This window comes from Cupressus sempervirens, chromosome 3, assembly GCF_028749045.1.
Source record: "Cupressus sempervirens isolate cs-2001-9-10 chromosome 3, ASM2874904v1, whole genome shotgun sequence".
NCBI lineage: Eukaryota > Viridiplantae > Streptophyta > Pinopsida > Cupressales > Cupressaceae > Cupressus > Cupressus sempervirens.
This window is the reverse complement of record NC_143120.1, coordinates 656,892,533-656,909,408: the sequence shown is the minus strand read 5'-3', so window position 1 is coordinate 656,909,408 and position 16,876 is coordinate 656,892,533. Positions and strand designations below refer to the sequence as shown.

The 16,876-nt window shown below is 34.0% G+C and overlaps 1 protein-coding gene across 5 annotated transcripts in view; it reads left to right on the top strand.

Moving 5' to 3' along the window:
* Positions 1-10,221, top strand: part of LOC149568417 (Acid phosphatase/vanadium-dependent haloperoxidase-related protein) — a 32,325-nt gene extending 22,104 nt beyond the window's left edge. For 3 of the 5 annotated variants that reach the window (XM_089821333.1, XM_089821332.1, XM_089821335.1), the window contains one exon: positions 9,899-10,221. In XM_089821333.1, coding sequence (XP_089677459.1) covers positions 9,899-10,060 — 162 coding nt within the window. In that variant the 3' untranslated portion in view covers positions 10,061-10,221. Of the gene's footprint in view, positions 1-7,183; positions 7,445-9,898 lie in introns of all 5 variants that reach the window. The other 2 variants (XR_016362560.1, XM_089821336.1) reach the window with 2 other exon arrangements.
* The last annotated feature ends 6,655 nt before the right edge of the window (positions 10,222-16,876 follow it).

The following is a 16,876-nucleotide window of genomic DNA, read 5'->3' as shown; positions in this document are numbered from 1 at the left end:
CAATGAGAAGACGCCACCTTGTCAATAGACCAATGAAAAAAGTGTAAAAGTGGCAACCAATGAGAAGGCACCAAAATGGCGGCCAATTAGAAATAGACACTTGTCCTATTTTGGAAGAAAGAGAAATTGCCACTTGGGCTTACATTAAATTATCTTCTAATATGACTCTCCCCTTTTCTTTCGTTCTTTTAGCTAAGGCAATGAACCTAGCTAGCCTTTCATTGAGTTCCTCTATAGGAGGACAAGGTGTGTGCTTTATCTTGAGCTCCTCTGATTTCATCACGTTGTTTGCTGCTTGTAGTGTCTTCTCATGATCCTTCTCATATTCTTTTGCAAATCCAATGAAAGCATTTAGGGAGGAAAGGGTATTCAAATGTTTCTTCTTGATAGCAACCTTTCTTAGCTCATCCAATCTCGATCCAAGCTTTGCTTCATTCATGTCCTCTTCTCTAATATCTTCAAAATTAAGTGTTGCTCCGATGTCGCTCACCACGGTTGTAATGGAAGTATCAACACTTGGTCTGTGCTGTGTAACCACCTTCTGTATATCTTCTTTGCCAAAGGGGATTGTCCTTCCTTGAGTCTGGCCTTTACCTATATCATGTTTAATGTACCGACATTGGTATCAGTTATTCACTTCATTTTCGAGAAGAAAGTTGTTTTGGGCATCATATCCTCTTTGTCTTTCTTAGTGTTTGTCCCCTTAGGATTGTTGCTTGCACTAACATCCTCCATCGCGTCGCCCTATTACGGGATGGTAAAGTGGTGGACAATTAGACTAGCAGAACCAAGGGAGGCAATCCTTAGACTAGAACGAAAGAAGGAAGTCAGCTTAAGGACCCCTTTCAACTCTAAATGATTAAAAGTCACCTCTACCAATAGCTGGATCTTGACTTTTTGGAATTTAGGATCAGACCTTGAGAATTTCAAACCCTCTTGCAAATTAGAAATTTAAACACTTGAAACTGTCCACCATTTGTCCACAAGAATTCAGACCTTTGATCTCAATAATTTTCCAAATAAAATTGCCCAATTTAGGGCAGAAATCGCAGCTCCTTTAACAAAAATCAGAATTTGCAAAAAAAATCGCCTAACACCTTGAAAATTTGTCTTCCAACAAAAAATCGCCCAAAAGAAAGAGCCAATCTTCCCTAGGAAAATCGCTTATGAAGGAGAAATCTGCACTTGCAAGAAAAATCGCCCAAAAATGGAGAGCTGCTCCAAGACAAAATTCACCCACAACAAGAGAACACTGCCCTTGCCAAAAAATCACCAAACACCAAAGAGGAGAAGATGAGAAGTGAGGAGAGAAGAGGGAAAAGTTTCCTCTTATACCCAACTCCACATGCCTTCCCCAGCTGGCCGACTTGGACCTGGAGGGGAAAAGAAAAAACAAAAAATTAAATCATAAATCTGGCCCAATAATAAATGCTTAACCAAAATTAACTTTGCTATGATGAAAATTAAATTTTTAAAATTGCCAATTGGACCAAAATTGCAAAAAGAAAATAAATAATGCCTTGGAGGTGCTAAATATTTCTATTTAATGAAGATTTAATAATTAATATGTCATTAAAATCGGATTTTCGCTAGCCAAAAGCCATTTTTCAATGTTAAATCACCAATTTCATTAAAGGCTAAAAAGTTTTCAACGCAATATTAATCCATTTAAAACCAATCTTTTGCAATTCAATTGAAATCGATTTTGCTAAGCCATTTAATTTTTTTTTTGACAAAAATAAAATTATTTCTAGAGTCTAAAATCGATTTTGCAATTTGATTTCGTCTTTACAAAATTAATTTTTTCACCAAAGAAAAATTTAAGATTTTCCAAAACTCAAGTCTAACAAAATTTCCCTTTTGAAAATTATTCAAATTTACACAGTTATATCCAAATTTTCAAAAGAAAACATCTAAGTACAAATTTACAATTTTATCTTGCCAAGTGTTGTTTTTGAAAATTTTGTCCGGCCTAAGGATGAAATTGGTCGTTTTGGAAAATCAAGCGAAACCAGGTGAAAGTAAACCTAGCCCTCTCCCCATCTGGCCTGAAGGTGTCTAAGACTCAAAACTCTAAAAAAATCAAAATTATTGGACAATCCAAAAATTTGCCAAGGTGATTAAAAAAGGGGGGTCCCCAATTTTTTTTTTGGGGTGATGGTGTGAAAACCTCACAACACATACCATTTAAAATTGAGAGAAAAGGATACCATATGAAGCAGGGTGCTCATAGTGTTCCCCTGCCAAATCACGATGGGTTTAGTTTCTTTCTTGTATAATCACAAATTAGGATCCCAAGTAAAAATTTATTGCTTCATTTTTTAATGCGCACTGTCAAATGTCTCATAATCTTTCCAAGACTTGGAGTTTGTATCAACATATCTAATGACATCCACAGCTAGTGAAATGGAGCAAATACATATGGAAACAAAAAGTTAGATCTTAGAATTTTAAAATCTGATATCGTTTTTGTGAAATCAGCAATCAAATTATAAATATAAAATGTATTAATAAAATGAAAATCAACTATTTATTAAAAAATATCAATTTCAATTTTTATACCTCACATTGGACCACCAATTATCATGATTTTTTTGATCGGTGCTTATGCCTTCTCTAGTGTTTTCTGTAGACCATCTATTCCTCTCTAAATCACCTATCATTGACTATAGAGCCTCCAACACCCCAAACAACTCTGTAATAAAATGCCTCCTCTGCACTGGCTTGAGGAATTCCTTCTTTGAAATGTCCTAAACATTGGAATATTTCTAGCCTCTACAACTGTCTGCTACATCCAATCTATCTTCCCTGTCTTTCAGTGCCTGAACATGGAGGACCCCAAAAATGTTCTTGCAAGCACCCTCAACCATCAAACCAGCTAATTTGCATGTGTTGAATCAATGACCACCTGCACAACGTTGGCTGCCCAACCTCCTCTATAACATCACTAAATGACATCAATCAAATATGAAACCGAAATTCTGCATCCTTGTACTTCCCATAACAATCAAGGAATATGAACCAGCTGAACATACTATGATGTTGATGAGTGGGTGATGTATAATATAGGTCCACCTGTTCATGATACAATGCCCATCCTAATCCAACACAGTCTCATCTCCACATTTTAATACTTTTTTGCAAGGCCCTTCGTAAACCCTATTGTGCCTCTTTGTCATCACAAGGAGGTATCCTACTAGGTCTTGTGTATACCATTTGAAATTGAGAGAAAAGGATACCATATGAAGCAGGGTGCTCATAGTGTTCCCCTGCCAAATCACGATGGGTTTAATTTCTTTCTCATATAATCACAAATTAGGATCCCAAGTAGAAATTTATTGCTTCATGTTTTAAAGAACACTGTCAAATGTCTCATAAATCTCTCCAAGACTTAGAGTTTGTATCAACATATCTGATGACATCCACAACTAGTGAAATGGAGCAAATACATATGGAAACAAAAAGTTAGATCTTAGAATTTTAAAATCAGATATTGTTTTTGTGAAATCAGCAGTCAAATTATAAACATAAAATGTATTAATAAAATGAAAACCAACTACTTATTAAAAAATATCAATAGCAATTTTTTTTACCTCACATTGGATATCCAATTATCATGATTTTTTTGGATCAGTGCTTATGCCTTTTCTAGTGTTTTCTATAGACCATGTATTCCTCTCTAAATTACCTATCATTGACTATAGAGCCTCCTATGCCCCAAACAACTCTCTAATAAAATGCCTCGTCTGTACTGGCTTGAGGAATTCCTTCTTTGAAATGTCCTAAACATTGGAATATTTTTAGAGTCTACAACCGTCTGCTACATCCAATCTGTCTTCCCTGTCTTTCAGTGTGTTTTTCAGTGCATGAATACAAGGGACCTCAAAAATGTTCTTGCAAGCACCCTCAACCATCAAACCAGCTAATTTGCACACATGTGCCGAATCAATGACCATCTGCACAACATTGACTGCCCAACCTCTTTTATAACATCACTCAATGACATCAATCAAATATGAAACCGAAATTCTGCATCCTTGTACCTCCCATAACATTCAAGGAATATGAGCCAGGAATATGAGCCAGCTGAACATATGAGTGATGAGTGGCTGATGTATAATATAGGTCCACCCGTTCATGATACAATGCCCATACTAATCCATCACCACATCCACCTTGGAATATTCTTCGTCAAGAAGTGTACTGTGTAGTTTATGTTCTCCAGGGAGATGAATGAGGTACCGACAGCTACCACATCTCCACTCATTTGCTCGAAGTAGGAAGAATGTGCTATATGGAATGAGATGACAAGAACAAAGAAAAATTTGGCTTTGGAGGTCTCTACTACATATTGTACATACACTTTGAACAAGCTAGCAACTATATTTGTCTGCTCGCTGCAAGTAATAGCCTTCCTGCCCATTTTGTTGATAAATGACTGTCATTTCTAGTACCAACATTTGACTACCAACATAGAGGGCAGTGCATAGTTGAATCTATAGATTGTGTTTGCATCAGCTGCCTTGTAGACTGTCAGCCTCCATCAGCATTCTATAACTGCCTACCCTCTCATTTTCTTTTATTTCTTTACGAACCTTGACCCCTTGTCTTATAAACCCCAATAGATGAGAACAGACTCTTGTGTAGCTCCCATTTAATTTTTATTTACAAATGGGACATAACCACTATCTACTACCGCCCATGTTTTTTCCCTTTGTTTTTGTATAAGTGTGTTGGAAATCAAAGAAGAGATTTTTTAGGATTAAAGGGGCTTGTTGCATATGTTTTCAAATTTCTTGGAAGGGTATTCAAATGGATTTCTTTGAGGCTATCCCCCATCAACTGATTGACATTTATTTTGTTTATCATCCTCAACATGCTCACGATTTTTACTTTTGCTGCTCATTTTGTTTTGTTTTGATTTTTACAAACTGAAAATATAATAAAAAACAAATAATCGTACATTTCATCACTTACGCTTAGGTAAAATTGGAAAAAACAATAGAATAGAAATAATCACTTCTCTTTCTGTTGCTGCCCTAATGCTCCCCTTTGTTGATATTAAATGCTGGCCTTGGTTTTTCTTTTTTGAATGTAAAAATGAACTCCAATGGCTTAGAGAGCAAGTTTTATGTTTCACTTTTGGGTTGGGAGGGCATGGGGTACACTTAGAAAGAATAATTAAGTGAATATTAAATTTTCGGCATCTTTTTTAAATTGAAATAAGTCTGAAAAAATAGGGGATATCTGGCTGTCCCTATGTATGGTGTTTCCAGCCTGTGCAAAATTTTATTTTTGGGAAATCAAGGAAACATTCTTAAGGTATCCCAGGGGGCCAGAACCTTAGGGGATGCTTCCGCATACCCCTCAGATTTTGGTGTTAAAACTTTGTAATAAAATATATTAAAGACTAAAGAGAAAACGTTATGCAGTGTGAAATTGCAAGGGTGTGCAATCTATTACACCACACTTGCTTTCATCATCCATATCAATTTTCTGCAACCAGGTTTTGACTAATTCATTTGTGAAACTTATACTCCAGTCAATAATGTTTTGAATTTCTATAGTCCAGAAAATTCTAGAGTCCTACATCTGGCAAGTCAAATTTAGACTAAAAATGTGTTGTACATGCAGAATTTTGTTGGTTTTGTGTGTGATGGCATAAATCTGGTTTTACATGTATAATTTTGTTGATCTCGTTGTGTGTGTTGACATGAACAGTGGGAATAACTTAATTGACTTATGAAATCTTAATGTGTATATTAACTATATTTAGATCAGAAGGGCTTCTCTTCAATCCAGATGTCTCATGAAACCTACTTGAATTTGTAAAAGCACACAAGGCCTTCCTTATCAGCAGCTTCAAAGGATTGCAACTGAGCAATGTACACTTCCTCCTCCAAATCTCTATTTAGGAATGTTTTCTTAATCTTCAATTAGCACAATGCCCAGCTAAATTCCAATGCAACCAAGATTACCCCGATTGTCACCCTCTGTGTAGCTGTTGCAAAAAGTATCTTTATAATCCATTACTTCTGTTGAGCAAATCTCTTTTCCAATGACCTCACTTTATATTTCTGTAAGGGCTTCTCGGCCTTGTACCTTGTCTTTTACATCCGTTTACAGCTGTGGGACTTGTATTTAGGTGGTTATTGAGTATCCAAGCTTTTGCATTTCATTTCGGCTTCATCCCACATACAGAGCCCTTTCATTCATGTTTCCATTTGCTTCATCAGAAGTACTGGGTCAAATGTTGTGAAGTGATAAAATGCTGAATAACTATTCAAATTTAGTGAATTTAGTGAATTTGACACTTTGTTTTAAAAAAAAATGTTACCTCATGCTTTGAGAGAGCTCATTATTTTTTCTATGGTTGAGTAGTACCAGTTGTCTGTATTATTTGTTAGCAATTGCATGCAAATGTGTGAAATGGAATGGTGATGGATCTGCAAAGAGTTGGCAAACACAAGAGGACTCAGCAAACGGAAATGGACAGGTTTGAAGAAACTAAGAAGCAAGATGTGTGATTTTATGTACATCTGGTGTGTCATCTCCACCAACAAACAAGATAATCTTCCTTACAATCATTTTATGTACTCTATAAACTTCTAGAAACAATGGTAGCCACAAATGCAGGGCTACAAACAACGTAAGTTTATTTTTAACAAGCACTCAAAAATTCTGGATATAAAGATTACCACTAAATAAACAAATGCGGAAGCATAAACAAATAATCTTTCTGAATAGCAAATACAAAGTCTGTTTGAAAACAGACCTAGTGAAACCTTGCTTTGCAAATGCTTTGGCAATGACCAAAATTATTCTGAGGATCATCTTTCTTCTTTTTGTAAAGATCTTCTAATCTTTACACTCTTGTTGAAAACATATGATTTTCTTAACTTGCCTGTTTGATCCAACCATTTCAATTGCTTCTCAAATAAGGTTCTTTAGATTTTGAATGTTTCTTGTGTATAATCAAAATCAAAATATGAATGATAACTTTTACCTATGAAGCATTTAGAAAAAAGAAATAAAACTAAAATTTAATTTTTTAGCATTACCTCTGCTTTGGGCTATCTGCCTCTAGGCCAGAACAATCTTTTCGTGACAGTTTGATTTTCTCAGGTTTTAGAAAATGTTGTTTGGTTTATCCTTCCTAATTTTTCCAACTTGGAATGGTCAGAAAAATCAGATCAGCTGCTATCACAAAATATAAATGCTCATTCACAGAAGAAAGATAAAGAACCAGTTAAATGCATGACAGTTATCCCCTACTCTGTATGGGAATCAACTTACATTTTGATGTTGTTTTGCATCTCAACATATGTATATCCCCAAACCATTTGCACACATCCAGAATTTGATGATGTGGTATTCCATGGCCTATCCTTTTTGAAGACATTGAAGACATACAGAATTATTCACTTCAGGAAATTACAGAAAGGTACAGATTCTGGTATTACAGGGAGATTTATAGTATGACTTACTTTATTATTTTTTAAATTACGTTTGAGGTACCTTTTGTGAAACTTAAGTTACCTTGTTTTGATTCTCAAACCTTCTATCTGAATGTAAGGTAAGTGGCGTTGTATTTCAAACAACAATTGTTGATGCATAATGAAGTTTTTTTCTTGATGGGCACAAACTGCTTGATGGAAGGGCATGAATAAAATATTTTCTGACAAACTCTGGGCATTCTAACTACTTAAGAAGAAAATTTTGAATATCTTAATGATTGATTAATTAGTAGAATTCACTCAGCTAACTGCTGGTAATAATAGGTGTTTTAGGTTTTAATTGCTTGTTTGAAAATAAATCATGTCCAGCACTGATATTTTAATCAGCAGATAAGGTTATGGTGACTACAGTGTGGGCATCATCTTGTTTGGAAATCTGCAGTTTTGTAAGTGCTAGATACTGTCATTTGTCTTTACGTGGACAGGGAGGATCTTAATATTCTCATCTTGCTATCAACATGTTTTGGCACTTCATCAAAATTAGACCATGGCTAGCATTGGTTCTCTCTCAAAATCAGTTTCCTATGCTTTGTTTTTACAAAACATTTTCATTGCTAATCTTGCAGTATTGAGTCATAGAGTTCCCAATTTCCTAAACATTATCCAACTTCTTGTTATTATATCTAGTTGTACTATTATGTCTTACAATCCTCATATTACTGGTAATTGTTAATAAAATTTAATAATAATTTTTTTCTTAAAATTCCTTGTGCATTTATACATTTTGAGGATTATTTTGACTGTTATCCCTATTATTATTACCATCAACTACTTTCCTTCTCGATGACTATATACTTGCAATATAGTTTTGTTCTTGATTCATATATGATCCCATCTTACTAAATCTCTTATCAATTTTTTTTTCCTCTAAAGCTTTAATATTCCAAGGACAGTTCCATTTCCACATTGGCATCCAAGACCATAATCATTTTTGGCGGTGTTTTGATTTTGTTATTTTGAGTATGCAGCATTTTTCAATAATATTTGTGAGACCAAGGCAATGCATCATGCCCTGAAATTGCTCAAGTGTTCTAGAATAAATGCCATGTTCGCTTCAGCTTAAATCTTACAATTTTCTCTAATACATATAGTGAATTTACAGTGGTTTTTGATTTGTCATTAGATACAAATGGAAGGAATTATGCCTATAGTATGTTAGGTGATCACCTTTTTTAAATTTAACTTGTGCACAGCCGTGGTTCTTGAACTTGTTTGATGCATCAACTGGTCAAAGTTGGAACGTTTATGTGTAATAATCGTGGTTTATTGTAGTTGTACTTGGTGTCTTGGAAAGTAATGACCCTCAAGAATAACACAGCCAGTTTAAACACGATGGTAGGTAATTGCAGCATCTGATAAGTAGGAGATATTTTCCACAGTAAGTCAAACTGTGATATTGCTATCAGGATTTAACTGTGTGATTTTTGAGTCAAACTCATTGACCCATATTTCATGAGTAGTGGTTCATCGAACCCATCTCTCATGAGAACAAATGGAACACTTAGCACACATTGGATCTAGGTGATGAAATATGTGTCAATGAGTTTGACTCAAAAATCACGCAGTTAAATCCCGATAGTAATATCACAATTGCAGCATCATTTACAGTAAACAGATAGGAGCATATATCCAACTTGTCTGCATGAAAGGCTGTTCAATAACACAGGGACTTTGATAAGATGATACTGTCTTTCAAAAGACAAGCCCCTCAATAAATAGCACCTGGAACCTCATTTCAGATTGAATTTGGCAATTTCTGATGTATTTACTGCCTAACAAGTCAATGCATAACTAAATGTTCAACCTACGAGAGTTTTCCAGGTATTTCATAGATTAAATTTTGTGGTTTGCATCTTGTTCAAATTGGGAATAACAGATGATTTTTGTTTCATTGATCCCAACTGCATTAGCGCATAAGGTTGGTCGATGATATCAATTCATCAGGTTAGACCAATTTTGAGATATATTCATGAATCTTAAGACAACAGATGTGCATAATTTAGTTAAATTACCTTGACAGAAAATAATTTTCCATCTTCTCTTCAAGTCTAAAATAAACTTATGAGCAACAGTGCATTCTCAAATTCCTCTTCTTTTCTTTGATTACATCAGTCAAAGCTTTTATTGAATGTTAGATTGATTAATCAAATTAGGTGAATAGTGTGTACAGTATTGCATAACATTGCATTATATTATCATATATGCAATGTCTCATGTGTTTAATTAAAGAAAAACAATATACCATGAAGAAAAATTCAAAGATCACCTTCTCCATTGTAGTGAAAGGGATATATGGTGGATTATGTATTATACTATGCTTTGTTATTTAGGCACTCTCAATGTGAAATATTTAATGCTTATTCTAATAAATGTCTTTACAGGTTTTAAACTTGATTGTAGAGGATCTATTCAAAGCACATCCCATCTCTGATAGAAAACTGAAAGAACTTTTAGGTCACACACCTCTGCAAGTGGTTGCTGGAGCCTTCCTTGGAGTGCTGGTTGGATATCGATGTTCTCGGCACTGCTCAGTTGTGTTCTAAGAAGTGCTGAACTTGAAATTTGGATTCATTGTAATATTTATGTAAATTAGAGGGCAGCAACACATACATTCATTTTTATTAAGATCTGACCTATCATTCTTGATTTAACTGTTTCAACTTTCAAGACTTCTTATATTTACTCCTTTTTAAATCGTTTAAAATTTAGTCTTTACATACAGACCAATTAAATATCACACACTAAGGTTTGATTCCTAAGCTATAAGTGTTAAATAGTGAAAGTTGACTTCTTTTTTCAAGTAAATTTATTTCTTAATGTGATGTTTAAGGGTGGCCCTTTACATACATGGCTTGTTGCCTTTGACTATTACTCGTTTCTTTATTGAATTTGCAGAATGTGTGCTTGATAAACATTTATGCTATGTTACCAGACTCCACATAACCCTTTGCTGTATGCAAATTGAAAGGGTTTTTGGTTTGGTGCCTAAACATCTTGGGTTCCTCCGAATTGCCATGTCCTTCCTAGACATGAATTAGATGACTTCGCAATGGTGATTGTTTACGAACGTTTAGAGAGTGATTCCTTTGACGTGATCATAAATAGATCGGGAGATAATAAACTACCTTTTCTCATACGTCTAATATATTGAAAAAGCTCTTTCATTAGGTTCTATTACAACTCACTCAAGAATATCATGTTGGCAATATAGATTTCAATCCATTGGCTTAGCTCGTAAAAAGTAAAGTTAAAATAGTACAAGATTGTTCGTATTAGGGTTCAATTGTAATTGTCAAACTCTTTACAGGTTTTAAGGGAGTCCAGAAAATTAACAATCTATTGAACATAAAATTTAGTCTAAAATATCATTTATACGAAAGTTCCTTTTATACAATGATCTTAATTATTTGTGTTGCAGTTTTAAACTACATATTAAATGACAGCTAATAAGTATTTTGAATTTTAGATGCCAAAAGTTGTCTTCGTTTACCTTAGCTTTTATTATATTTATTAGAAATGAATTAGGCTAGTGCATAGAATAAAAGAAAGAAGAATCTAATTCAATTAATAAGTAGAGACAATGATCATAAAAGAATATAGCATACCTTACATAAATTTCTTAAATAAATAAATTTAATCTTAAAGATTAATCAATTTAATATGAAACAGAGGATCAAAAGCAATGAATAGATTGAATAAATGTTCGAATTTGAAATTCCCCCAACTCTATGGTTGATAAAATCCTTGATGTGCCAAAAGCTCTAGAATTATTGATTTAACATGTTGGAAAATTAGGATCAATCAAATAAATACTTTAGGACAAATAATATATTGTTCATTACTTTGGTTCACTTCCATGATCACATAATGGACCTTTGTGTTTGTGAATCTAAACCTTGTGTGAAAATTTGAAGTTACTCTATGGGCATAAAATGCTTTTAGAATTTTGAAACTATTTTGTATAATGTTTGCAAGTTTGGGCATAAAATGCTTTTGACTATTGATCATATTTTTTGTAATGTTTGCAACCTATAATAGTAATGACTTGAATACTCACCATGTTAAGGCTTGCTACACTAGAACTACTCCTTTCTCAAATTCATATATAAGTCAATAGTGTAAAATACTAAATTGTCAACACAATGTACTTGAATTACTAATGCAAATATTGATATCACACTTCTATAATGATGAAACTTGTAGCGGGTTTCTTATATTTGGTCCTAGACAATTTCTCACATGATTTACAATTGTTCTTTTACACCCTATTGTGCAATTTGAGACTTTATTCAACTCATAATGACTCATTAGAAAGGACATAAATTATATCCCTACTTTAAATTTTAGTTTTTAATTCAAAATTCAAAGGTTTGAGTGTCATTTTGATAATTTTATGGAATTGACATGGGTCATTTCTATAGTTAGATATGATTTTGTATTATAAATAGATAACATAAGGAGTAAGATTGATCCTTGGGGATGTGAGCAAATTGAATTTAGTTAATCTTATGTTAGTTGTCAACTTCAAATCAAGAATGCATCATTTTTAAAACTAGCTATCACATTAGAATCAAACCTCTTAAAATGGACTAAGAACGAAGAGCCAAAATATAGTATATGTGTTGTCACCATTACATTCTAATCATGCTTTGATTTGCATGTGAATTGTTGTGAATGCTCACTTTAAAGTAAAACAAACATTCAAGTTGAAAGTAAATATCTAGACACTTTAAATTAGAAACATATATGAGGATAGATTCTACTTACTATCCTCACTACATGTCCTCCATCTTGAAAGCTCCAAGCACAAAATAACTTTTTATAATGAGTAGCACTTGTAAAACACTTACAAATAAGCATAACATAATTGCTAAAATTATTGTGCTAAAATTATTCATAGATCAAAAGAAGAAAAATGGTAAAATGGACAGTCTTGGAACAAAAATCAGATTTTATTTAGAATAAAACTAATAGAGCTTTGTCTTGTATGAAAATATAAATCCATTTTGAACAAAATATAATATTATGAAAAAAATAGTATTAAAAATCATGAACTAATCACTATAAATTATAAACAACAAATAACTTTAATGATATTATATCTACTCCTCTAATTGGTTGTGTGCAAAGGATGCAAGTACTCAAAGTAGAGGGGTAACATTGTGTGATAGATAGTTGCTCAACATATGAAGACGTAATAATACAAGTTCATATACCAATAAATACTCATGTTAGCACATATAGCCAAGGTGATTATATGCCCTTCTTGTTGCCTCTAAAATTGGGACATGTAGGAAACTCTATATATAGGTTTTGGTCAGAGAGAGGACACCTAAATGGGATGAGAGAACTTATAAATTATTTGAAACTACCATTATAACCATAACATGCAAGGCATTAAAACTAAAATCCATTAAAAAGCTAAAAGTAATTAAAGTCCAAAGCAAATGAACAATTAGGAAACTAAAATCCTTTGAAATTATAATCATAAGAATTATAACCACTTAAAATCTATAAGACCCATTGATATTGAAATACACTAAGAACTAAACAACATTAAATGAATAAACCATCAATAAAAAAAATGCTATAAATTGGATATTTCAACATAGTCACTTATGGAAAACAACCCAAAATCTCTAGTTCCATACCTTGGAGTGATAACAGAATGTCCCAAAACCAACTAGGTCAAAATCCATCTCTTAACTATTCTTCAACACAAAAACACAATCTCCAATCTCAAGAATTCTTTAGACATTTCCCTTATTATAAGTTTTCTTTAGTTTTGTATTATCAAGTGTTTCAAGCCATTTTATTGATTTTATCTTTGCATGCATAATCATCAATAATTTCATAGCATGAGACAAGCAAAGATGGAATCTCTAACTCTAAAGGCACAACAACCCCACTACCATACACCAATGTGTAATACTTAATCGTCATTTAGTTACATAACAAGTAAGGATGGGATTAAAAATGATAATAAACAAAATGCTAGTCCAAAAATAAGCACCATAACATATTAGGCTTCATTTATACATGTTCAATCTATCAACACAACTCATAGTAACTTAAACACATCATTATTTTTAATTGATAGTAGAATCTATATTTCATAATGTTCATAGTAAAAAAGTGTATATCAAAGTTTACCAACTATATTAATTCTCATTTTAAAAATGAGTAACATTCCAACACTGCTCGAGTTTCTGGTTTGCTGGAAACTGGTTTGGGAGGTTTGTCAGGTTGCTTTGTTCCAATCTGTTGACTCTCCAGAATCCAGTGTTCCTATGGTTGATTTTTCTGGTCACATATGTTGGTCTCAGGTCCTTGCAAAACCTGGTTTAGCTATTTTGCTGGTTTCAGGTCTTCTTAAAACTTGGGTGTGCTTCATGGTTTATCTTTCTATTTGTTGTAAAGGGTTTTGGGACCCCTTCAAAACGTGTTTTTACCTTAATCTAAAACATTCCAACACTACCAAGTAGCCATATCACATTAGTTACATACAAAGTACAAATTACGTTGTGATTTTCTCTTCACAATTGGATTGTTCTTGGAACATCTTCTTTTTCAACTTCAAAGGAGAGACAGTATCATTTAGATGAACTTACCCTCTACTGCAAGGCCAAAAGCTTCTTTGTGCTACCTAATAGGAAACACTTGAACATCATTAACAATCAAGCTAACTATATATACATGTACATTTGTATTATGTGATGATGCACAATAAGAAAAATGAAGCAGAAAAAAGGAGATATAGGAATTGATTCTTATTTCCTATTTTTTTTTGCATATTAGGAAGAAATGAGAATCTAATAGGCATGACGAGTCCAAACACAAAATGGGTTTCTAGGTTCCATTAATACAAAAAAATGATAGGGTAATGTGATAGCCAAGATAAAATGGAGGAAATGAATGAATTTTTATGCACATAGATTGATAGAAAATACAACTCCACATAAATACTAGAAATAGAAATCAAAAGATGTTACTAATTTGTGGTTTCAATTGGATGTAGTTCTAGAGGGAGGAGGTTTCTTGGGGCATCTAGTTACTAGGAAGAGGTTTCTTGGGATGTCCTATTCTTGACACTTTTGACTAATTCTAATTACAAACTATCTCTTAGGTCATGTACTTTCCATATTCAAGTTGGTACAAATGCTAGTTGTACTTGCACACAAAAGAATGGGGAAAGTGTTGTGTAGACGGGGGTTTACCTCAATCAAAACCTAGTTTGGAATCATCCTTGAAATAAAATGAAATAAAGGAGAGTATAATTTCATATAGCATGGGCTAGATCTAGTAGATGGAGTACATTATACCTTGGCATTACGAATACTTCTTTAAATGTGATTAGGTATGTTGATGCAATAGCTTTGAATTTACACATAAACCCTAAAGGAAATCACGAAAGACAAAACCTTGTGTAATAGATGTTATTTTCCACAATGCTTGATCAATATTGAAGAGTTGAAACTTGATTTTCTTGATTGCAATTTAGATACTTAAATGTATATAGAAAAATGCTTGCACTATGATCTTCTTCCTTGATAGTGGACTCTTTTTCTTGGCCTTCAATGAGGGAAGAAGCCCAATCCACATAGAAGATTTCCTTGAAAACACCTTTTAATTCTTGACATCTTATTTGAGAATATTTGAGATCCGTAATTGTAGTAAAGATCTTAAAATCTTATGATGCTATATCAAAACAAGGAAAGATATATTTTTGATATTAAAGCAACCAAAAATAAGGGGGCAGACTCTTATAACAAAACAATGGTTAAACTATTCACATAAGCTAACCAACAACTAAATTACCAACACATTCACAACCCCATCCCTTAATGTAAAAAAAACATCCCCCTAGAACTTGCACGACCACACCAAGATCTTATCTAACATAGTAGCTAAATTACTAGCATCCAGGGCATTGTTGTCCTATTAATAAAAATATAAACATACCATCTATTGGGATAGATATTGATATTGACCACCTCCCTCCATTCCAATTCTCTCTCAATGCTCCCGCACACCGCCTCCCCTCTCAGCAGGAGCTGAACCAACTTGTCAGACTTGATATTTATAGGCAATACATCTCTACGACTTGGTGTAACTCAACTGGTGGGTTACAACCCAAGATGACCTTTTATGCAGAACACTTTTTGATTATTAGGGACAGTATTATTGAGGCCCCTAGTTACTTATCTCGGCATTGGTGTCATGCCTTACGCATCTCTCTAGGCTCCTTTAGGGTTGGATCCCACCGAATTTGAATTTAGATAGGTCACCACATGGCTAGAGAGGACCAAACCTATCACTTGTGTACCTTGGGCATGATCGAGATGGAGATCCATTTCATCTTTCACTGTCATGCCTACTACAAGATTCATGGGTGATTCTATTGCTTATTTAGGGAGTGTAGCTCCCTCGCGACCTTTAGCTACATGAATTAGAGATGCCTTGCTATGTACCTATAGAGACTATGCAGCTCCACGAACTCACCTTCCAACTTTTATTCCCCTAGAGAGTGGCCCTAGTTTAGTTCATCACCGATTTCTTCTCTCCCTCATCTACAACATGTTGCAAAAAGTGACCTTCCACTACCACCATCACTAGTCACTCTAGATCTGTGAGATCTCATAGTTGTTATACTCATTAGCGACACCCTCCAAACTCTTCTTGACGATGTTCTAGGGCTCTTGCTTGCCCTAGTCGGTACCCTTTGGTACTTGGCTTCTTTCTTCAGAGGATGGACCCTTACTCCTTGCCTCGTTATGGTGCTCTTTGCTCCTTGGTTCCCTTGTTTTTCCTATTTGCTTTCTTTTCTTGGCACCATTTGGTGCCCTAGCTGCTAGTGGTTTCTTATCTTGTTCGCTTTTTAGTCCCATATACCTTTGTGGTCTCTCATTGGACATTAATAAATTTATCTTATCTTATCTACAACTACTTAAAAAGTTATTACAGTCCATTAAGGTCATAACCGACCAACCTAGAAAGTTACTAGTTGGAACATCCCAAAAAATCCAAAGCATAGTAAATAAAACATAAAACAACAAAGTCTTAAACTATAGCCTTTTCCTTTCCCTTTCTCGCTAGTAGGACCTTGGCCCAATCATCTGCCAAGAAGCCAAATAATTTCTTGGAGTCCTCTATGCCAAGACCCTCATCCGCATTTTCTTGTTGGAGCAGTTGAAGTGTTGTAGCAACTCCATGAGTCACCTTCACCGCGAACTTGGACAACATTTTGAAGCTCTCGTCCAGAGCGGTAAATAGGACTTTGAGTGCTTTAATCTCCCATTTTGTATCTTCCACAGTACCCTTAAGTTCTTGGCATCCAACAGATTTTCCTTTAGGTATCA